Raw genomic sequence first — 9,547 nt, forward strand, 5'->3', positions numbered from 1 at the left:
CAATTTCTAAATTTCTATACGTTTCAAGGTCCCCTGAGTCCAAAAAACTGGTTTTTGGGTATTGGTCTGTATGTGTGTGTGTGTGTGTGTGTGTGTGTGTGTGTGTGTGTGTGTGTGTGTGTGTGTGTGTGTGTGTATGAGTGTATGTGCGTCCGTGTACACGATATCTCATCTCCCAATTAACGGAATGACTTGAAATTTGGAACTTAAGGTACTTACACGATAAGGATCCGACACGAACAATTTCGATCAAATGCGATCCAAGATGGCGGCTAAAATGGCGATAATGTTGTCAAAAACAGGGTTTTTCGCGATTTTCTCTAGAATTGCTCCAACGTTTTTGATCAAATTTATATCTAAAATAGTCATTGATAAGCTATATCAACTGCCACAAGTCCCATATCTGTAAAAGTTCCAGGAGTTCCGCCCCATCTATGCAAAGTTTGATTTTAGATTCCCAATTATCAGGCTTCAGATACAATTTAAACAAAAAAATCCCAAGTGGAAGAGATTGAGCATGAAAATCTCTACAATTAATGTTCAGTGACATTTTCACCTAAAATTTAAAATAAGCTCGTAATTCGAGAAAAAATGATTATCCAATTGCAAAATGTTGGAAACTGTTGATTCTATTAAATGATTCACTATGAAGTGATAGTAGACCTCGTGTGTTTCCAGCGTTATTGTCCTGTCACCAGCTGGCTCAAATCTTTGAATAGTAGACTTGAGATGCGCGGGAACACTAGCGTCAGGTGATCAATTTTCATAACGGCAAGGAAAGTTATGTGAGTGCGCCACACCAGATTTTTGTCATTTAATTGTAACTATTGTTTTTTAAATAGACTTGAGATGCGCGGGAACACTAGCGTCAGGTGATCAATTTTCATAACGGCAAGGAAAGTTGTGTGAGTGCGCCACACCAGATTTTTGTCATTTAATTGTAACTATTGAATTTTAAATTGTCTTGATGAAATAAACATCTGTTCTATTCTATTCTTGTTCAACTATTGTTTAACTAGTTTTCTACATCTATTTTTATTTGACTCAATTGTTTGTGTCTATATAGGTTCCGGCCGGTAACGTACTAGGCATAGGGGGCCTAGAAGATCACCTACTAAAATCAGCTGCTTTATCTGATAGAATCTCTTGTCCAGCGTTCAGTGGTCTACAGCTTCTAGCCACTCCCATACTACGTGTAGCAATAGAGCCACAACGACCCAACGATCTGGCAACACTGCGACACGGTCTAACACTGCTCAATCAGGCTGATGCCTGTGTCAAGGTAATGACTAGAACTATCAATCAATCAATCAATCAAGCAACCATAGAGAAACAATAGCGTAAGTAGATATCCCATGGTATAGGGCGTTTATGTCGCAACTTTTACTGTTATCTCAAGCCGATTACTGTCGATTTTTACTGTTTTGTTGGGGTAAGAGTGTATGAACGGCACAATATGAGAGACTACCAGTGTCATAAAGCTTCACGGGAAAGAACTACGTGGACTATCAGCTTGAGATAACAGTAAAAGTTGCGACATAAACGCCCTATACCATGGGATATCTACTTACGCTATTGTTTCTCTCAAATCAAATAACTTTTTATTCACAAAACATAATACAAATTCATGAAATTCATTAACACATTTAACAGTGAATACTCTCCACAAAGACTTGAGTCTGTGAGTGGAGAGTGAGTTCTTTCAAGTTGATTGACAATATGTAAATATATGCTACAACTATCAATCAATCAATCCTTCAATCAATAAATCAATCTCTTCATTTAAAACATACATCAAACAACTATAGTGAGGTCCACGTTATAATGGCATTAGATAAAGATGGGATTAGATTAGATTTCTTTATTCATGTATGTTACAATATTTACTGGCTTATACACTTATTGACCGAGCGAAGTGATGTCTAAGATTTAAGTCGACGGTTTCTCTTGAATGAAAAATGTTTGTTTTTAAATTGCGCGTCGACGTACCTATATAAAAGGTTTTTGGAAATTTTGCATTTCAAGGGTAATATTGTAACCCGGTGGTGATATTTTTAACCCTACACCACACCTGACATCATTTCTGAAACCGGACATATCTTTGTCTCTATTTATTAATCTTCCAAAATAAGAAATATATAAGAATACATGTGGTTCGATAGTCATTCTTGCAGACTATACCACCGCTGCGCACCAATGTAAACGGAGGAGGGTTTGTTTCTTCTCTTCTATAATATCTACCAAAACTATGCTATCAAATCTCTATTTGAATCCTTGATTGGTTGGGAGCTTTTAGTGGATTCGTTCATTCAAATGCAGAGATTATCATCATTAACTAATTGTCACCTATTTTAGCAACTAGCAACTACGAGCCAGGAACTTCAATGAAAAATACTAATAAAAATCAACTTCGGGTTTATTGAACTCTAAATAGGTAGAACGAATTAATAGTCAGGTAACATATCAAATTTTCAAACAGAACAAAGTGATTCAGCAATTGATTCACAAAAAATATATTCAATTATTCCAATCTACACATTTTGGGAACCTGCTAACTTGCTGCATTTAAATTTGGGCCTCGGTCATTCTATGAAATAAAATTTTGAGCTTAATAAGAAAAACAACAAAAGTTTGGCACTCACCATTTTAACAATATTCAAACTTGGACTCTTCAGAAACACTCACATACGCTTTAATAAAACTCACTATACTTGAACTCACACGCACAAAAAATTTCCTGATTCTACTCCTACTAACTCTATAAAATTTGGTTTCCTACTGAACTAGATAGAAATTACTGAAAACTTAACAATTTGTCCCTCTGAATGGGAAATGGGCCCATTCAGAGGACCGAGGCTCGCACACCGTTACATGTTTTCCCAGTTACGTCTCAATTCGAACTGTGGTCTTTTCACTGAAAATTATTCCCCCTCCACGAGCGTTGAGCATAACTTGCAGTGGAAAAGCCAAAGCTGCAAAAAGGTCAATGCTCGTACAATGCCCAAATACAGTAGCTTTTTCGACAAGAAATTGAAACTGCATTTGAAAAATGCACGAAAATTGCTTTAATTTTGACAACTGAGCAACAAGTTAGCAAATTCAAACAAGACAGAGTCAATTCTCACACTAAAAACGCAGGGTTCAACATACAGTAAAAATCAAAGTTCATTCCAGTTCAAAAACCTGAAAAATAATATAAGATAGGCCTACACAAAAAAAACTACAATACTACCCTCTCAATATCACACTATTACAATATAAAAGGAAAAGGAGTCTCCTTTTAACGCCAATATTACCTTAAATCATACTTTAGAATTATTTATCATAAATCAGCTGTCGAGTGGATTATAAATTGCATGCCATGACGCATGCAATTCAATATCTCAATGTAACTTATTGAAAACACAGCTGTTGTATGGGATACACAAAAACAACTACAATACTACCCTCTCAATATCACACTATTACAATATAAAAGGAAAAGGAGTCTTCTTTTAACGCCAATATTACCTCAAATCATACTTTAGAATTATTTATCATAAATCAGCTGTCGAGTGGATTATAAATTGCATGCCATGACGCATGCAATTCAATATCTCAATGTAACTTATTGAAAACACAGCTGTTGTATGGGATACACAAAAACAACTACAATACTACCCTCTCAATATCACACTATTACAATATAAAAGGAAAAGGAGTCTCCTTTTAACGCCAATATTACCTTAAATCATACTTTAGAATTATTTATCATAAATCAGCTGTCGAGTGGATTATAAATTGCATGCCATGACGCATGCAATTCAATATCTCAATGTAACTTATTGAAAACACAGCTGTTGTATGGACAAGGTTTTTACATGTTGTATGGACACAGCCTAGATATGGTTTACAAAACATCACACGGCGTGGGTTGCTTTTCGTGGATTAGCGTCGGTCTACTTTGCGGCGGGCCTAAGCTTGATGACCTGATAACTTGACAAACTGAAAACTAGATGAATTGGAAACTTGACCCACTGTACACTCGAAGTATTGCAAATCAATGTTACTGTTTACAATTTGGGGGAAGAGCATTTTTTGGGCTAAGCCTGTTCAGTTCTCTATCAGTCATTGCTTTATGATTTTTACTTTTTGTGTAGTTGAGAAGTTGATATTGTGGTAATTATTCATATTCATTTATTTGTTGATAGAATTACAAATCATATGAATATGATCGGGATAGAACAACAGGCATAGCCCAAAACTATTCTGTTCCCAAATTTTGATGAATAATAAAATGTCCAAAAAATAGGTTATGTTCTTACTGAAAAAATTTATATTGAATGAAAAAGACTAAGAAATTGTCAAAAACCACAGATTTATTGATACTTAGAAATACCGGTTTCGGTAAACGAGTTTATCAGAGATTGACAATGGTGTAATAACCGAAACCGGTCTTTCTAAGTATTAATAAATCTGTGGTTTTTTGACAATTTCTTAGCCTTTTTCATTCAGTATGATTTTTAATTATTTTATTGATGGATGAAATAGAATAAATATATGTATTGAGATGTGGGCAACATTAAAATGTATCTTTTTCTGACAGGTAATTGTTCAAGAGACCGGGGAGCATGTACTTGTAACTGCGGGTGAAGTTCATTTGGAAAGATGTCTGGATGATTTGAAAGAAAGGTAAAAAAGTCATTTATCATATTTTAATATATTTTTGGAATTCATTCCTATAAATTGATTTAATATCAAACATTTGTCCAAGTGAAGATCTAAAATAGTTATTTTCCTACAGATACCCTGAAAAGTGACCATTTGTGCACTGATTGCAGGCTGCAAAGAATCGCTTTTCCGCACTAGTGCGCAAAGTGAGTACTTTGCGTACTCCAGATTTGCAGCATGACAACGCAAAATAGTTAGTAGGTTATATGGAGCAACAGTGCAGCAAAATCAAAATGAAGTTGGTAACAGTGACTGCTGTGGCTGCTATAGTGAGCAGAGGTGCAACCAAGCACAACGCGCTAATTATTATTCATTATATATTATAACCAAGGACAACGAGGACTTTAGGATTTTAGGATTAAGGTTTTTATCAATAATAAAATTACACAGAAAAACATTTGATGCATTTCAGGCAATTTTACCCATAATTACCCACTTTTCATATTCAATGGTAACTGTAGGAAAAATTTAATGTGAAATACGTGCGCAAAGTTCGTTTGCTGCACTCAACAAACCATTCCGCCCTCGCCTACGGCTCGGGCGTAAACGTTTCTTTCGATGCAGCAAACTGACACTTTGCGCACTAGTTGCACAATAGTTATTTGCTGCATCGAAAGAAACGTTTACGCCCGAGCCGTAGGCGAGGGCGGAATGGTTTCTTGAGTGCAGCAGAGGAACTTTGCCCACGTATTTCACATTAAGTTTTTCCTACAGTTACCATTGAATATGAAAAGTGGGTAATTATGGGTAAAATTGCCTGAAATGCATCAAATGTTTTTCTGTGTAATTATATTATTGATAAAAACCTTAATTTATTGACAAATTGAATAAAAATGTTGTCCTTGGTTATAATATATAATAGTAATAATTAGCGCGTTGTGCTTGGTTGCACCTCTGCTCACTATAGCAGCCACAGCAGTCACTGTTACCAACTTCATTTTCATTTTGCTGCACTGTTGCTCCATATAACCTACTAAGTATTTTGCGTTGCCATGTTGCAAATCTGGAGTGCAGAAAAATTTTTCCCGCACTAGAGCGGAAAAGTGATTCTTTGCGTTCTGTAATCAGTGCAGCAATGGCCACTTTTCAACGTAACTGTAGGAAAACTATATTTCCACATGTAAAGGGGCTCATTAGTCAAAGTATAGAGAGAATAGTGTAGAGTTTCAGCTATTTTGAATTATTTAGGAATGTTTCATTTCGTCAAGGAAAAACGTTTCAATTATAGTAATGAGAAAATAAAGGTTATTATGAAAACTACAACTACTCCCCTTTTCGGAAAGCTAATTTTCTGATTCCAGCTGTTTAAAGTCTAGAACTCAGCCAAATGCCAAGCTCGGAAACCACCGGCCCTTGAGGTGCATTAAATGAGTCATGTTCACTTGAATTCAAGTTAGTGTAAAATGAATGTGAGCTCGGAAACCGGCCCTTGAGGTGCGTTTACATGAGTCAACTTCACTTGAATTCAAGTTAATGTAAAATGAATGTGAGCTCGGAAACCGGCCCTTGAGGTGCGTTTACATGAGTCAAGTTCACTTGAATTCAAGTTAGTGTAAAATGAATGTGAGCTCGGAAACCGGCCCTCGAGGTGCGTTTACATGAGTCAAGTTCACTTGAATTCAAGTTAGTGTAAAACGAATGTGAGCTCGGAAACCGGCCCTTGAGGTGCGTTTACATGAGTCAAGTTCACTTGAATTCAAGTTAGTGTAAAATGAATGTGAGCTCGGAAACCGGCCCTTGAGGTGCGTTTACATGAGTCAAGTTCACTTGAATTCAAGTTAGTGTAAAACGAATGTGAGCTCGGAAACTTGCCCTTGAGGTGCGTTTACGTGAGTCAAGTTCACTTGAATTCAAGTTAGTGTAAAACGAATGTGAGGTCAGAAACTTGAATCCATTCAAGTCTGTGTAGACTATTCTTCGAATGTTGTTGATAAGAAAACAAAGATATTGTCAAATTTCACTAAAAATTTATTAAAAACTTTAAAACAGAACCATGGTTTCACGTAGTTAACCAACGCATCATCAGCTGTACTGAGGAATGAGGATACAGAAACATTCTTAACCTAATCTTAGTAGTAGACTACTACTACTACTACTACTACTAGTAGACTACTAAGATTAGGTTAAGAATGTTTCTGTATCCTCATTCCTCAGTACAGCTGATGATGCGTTGGTTAACTACGTGAAACCATGGTTCTGTTTTAAAGTTTTTAATAAATTTTTAGTGAACTTTGACAATATCTTTGTTTTCTTATTATGGAGAGATTTCACAACATCACCATCAATTCTACTAATTTTATCGAATGTTGTTGATTCAGGTAGATGTTGAATTTTGTTTTTGAACTATTTTTGAGGTCACTAAAGTCAAGTAAAGTTAACAAAGGACTTAGACAAGGATGCCCACCTTTAACTACGCTATTTAATATACAGAGTGTTAACGATCTCCCTACCATTCTCTAGGGCATTGTTCTTGGGTAAAAAACATATCTCAATATCATATTTAAGGCTGTGCAAAAGCTAAAAATAAACTTTTCCTACAGTTACGTTGAAAAGTGGCCATTGTTGCACTGATTACAGAACGCAAAGAATCACTTTTCCGCTCTAGTGCGGGAAAAATTTTTCTGCACTCCAGATTTGCAACATGGCAACGCAAAATACTTAGTAGGTTATATGGAGCAACAGTGCAGCAAAATCAAAATGAAGTTGGTAACAGTGACTGCTGTGGCTGCTATAGTGAGCAGAGGTGCAACCAAGCACAACGCGCTAATTATTATTCATTATATATTATAACCAACGACAACGAGGACTTTAGGATTTTAGGATTAAGGTTTTTATCAATAATAAAATTACACAGAAAAACATTTGATGCATTTCAGGCAATTTTACCCATAATTACCCACTTTTCATATTCAATGGTAACTGTAGGAAAAACTTAATGTGAAATACGTGCGCAAAGTTCCTCTGCTGCACTCAAGAAACCATTCCGCCCTCGCCTACGGCTCGGGCGTAAACGTTTTTTTCAGGGCAGCAAACTGTCACTTTGCGCACTAGTTGCACAAATAACTATTCTACTCGTGATATTTTGCAAAGTTTTCCTATTTGTATATTATTAAGCTATCAAAATGAAAAATCTGGTGTGGTACACTCACACAACTTTCCTTGCTCATATTTGAAACTACGATCAGACTTCTGTATAATATGTTTATATATAATTGTTTTCAGAGTACTTTTTCCTTTGTGTAAACTGTGAAATTCGATGATTTTTTTAGTCGTCATTTTTTTAAAGTCGTCGAAACAGCTGTTCTACAGATGTAATAACTCGACTTTGTGTTCTTTTTATGAACTGCGCTACCTACCTAACTCATGCACGAGAAGGAGGTTACTAAGTTTATTTCTCAAGGATGGGGTGGACCCCCCATTAGTTTCCCAGAGAGAAGACTCATGCCAGTTGATAGAGCTGATAAATAACTATACAGGGTATGAATTTGAAAAAAATCGGTCAAGTTATTTTTGAGAAAATCGTGGAAAACATGGTTTTTTAGTAATTATCCGCCATTTTTCTCAAGAATATTACAGAGCTCCTGCAATTTTCTCAGAAATGAGACTCGTGTCAGTTGATAGGGCTTATAAATAGCTATGGTATAAATTTGAAGAAAATCGTTAGAGCCGTTTTTCGGCAAAAACATGTTTTTTTAGTAATTATCCGCCATTTTGAATTCAATTCTATTGAATTTCTTATTGTCAGATCCTCATGGTATAAGGACCTTAAGTTTAAAATTTCAAGTCAATCGGTTAATTAGGAATGGAGTTATCGTGTTCACAGACATACACACATACACACACACACACACACACACACACACACACACACCACACACACACCACACCACACACACCACACACACACACACACACACACACCACACACACACACACACACACACACACACACACACACACACACACCACACACCACACACACACACACCACACACATGAGTCAAGTTCACTTGAATTCAAGTTAGTGTAAAATGAATGTGAGCTCGGAAACCGGCCCTTGAGGTGCGTTTACATGAGTCAAGTTCACTTGAATTCAAGTTAGTGTAAAACGAATGTGAGCTCGGAAACCGGCCCTTGAGGTGCGTTTACATGAGTCAAGTTCACTTGAATTCAAGTTAGTGTAAAATGAATGTGAGGTCAGAAACTTGAATCCATTCAAGTCTGTGTAGACTATTCTTCGAATGTTGTTGATTCAGGTAGATGTTGAATTTTGTTTTTGAACTATTTTTGAGGTCACTAAAGTCAAGTAAAGTCAACAAAGGACTTAGACAAGGATGCCCACTTTTAACTACGCTATTTAATATACAGGGTGTTAACGATCTCCCTACCATACTCTAGGGCATTTTTCCTGGGTAAAAAACATATCTCAATATCATATTTAAGGCTGTGCAAAAGCTAAAAATTAACTTTTCCTACAGTTACGTTGAAAAGTGGCCATTGCTGCACTGATTACAGAACGCAAAGAATCACTTTTCCGCTCTAGTGCGGCAAAAATTTTTCTGCACTCCAGATTTGCAACATGGCAACGCAAAATACTTAGTAGGTTATATGGAGCAACAGTGCAGCAAAATCAAAATGAAGTTGGTAACAGTGACTGCTGTGGCTGCTATAGTGAGCAGAGGTGCAACCAAGCACAACGCGCTAATTATTATTCATTATATATTATAACCAACGACAACGAGGACTTTAGGATTTTAGGATCAAGGTTTTATCAATAATAAAATTACACAGAAAAACATTTGATGCATTTCAGGCAATTTTACCCATAATTACCCAC

The 9,547-nt window shown here is 36.2% G+C and overlaps 1 protein-coding gene across 2 annotated transcripts in view; it reads left to right on the forward strand.

Moving 5' to 3' along the window:
• Positions 1–9,547, forward strand: part of LOC111057319 (elongation factor-like GTPase 1) — a 286,987-nt gene that overhangs the window by 41,406 nt on the left and 236,034 nt on the right. For both annotated transcript variants that reach the window (XM_039435938.1, XM_039435937.1), the window contains exons 12-13: positions 1,067–1,282; positions 4,586–4,671. In XM_039435938.1, the coding sequence (XP_039291872.1) occupies positions 1,067–1,282; positions 4,586–4,671 (302 nt within the window). The remainder of the gene's footprint in view (positions 1–1,066; positions 1,283–4,585; positions 4,672–9,547) is intronic.

Source organism: Nilaparvata lugens, chromosome 9 (assembly GCF_014356525.2).
Source record: "Nilaparvata lugens isolate BPH chromosome 9, ASM1435652v1, whole genome shotgun sequence".
Lineage (NCBI taxonomy): Eukaryota > Metazoa > Arthropoda > Insecta > Hemiptera > Delphacidae > Nilaparvata > Nilaparvata lugens.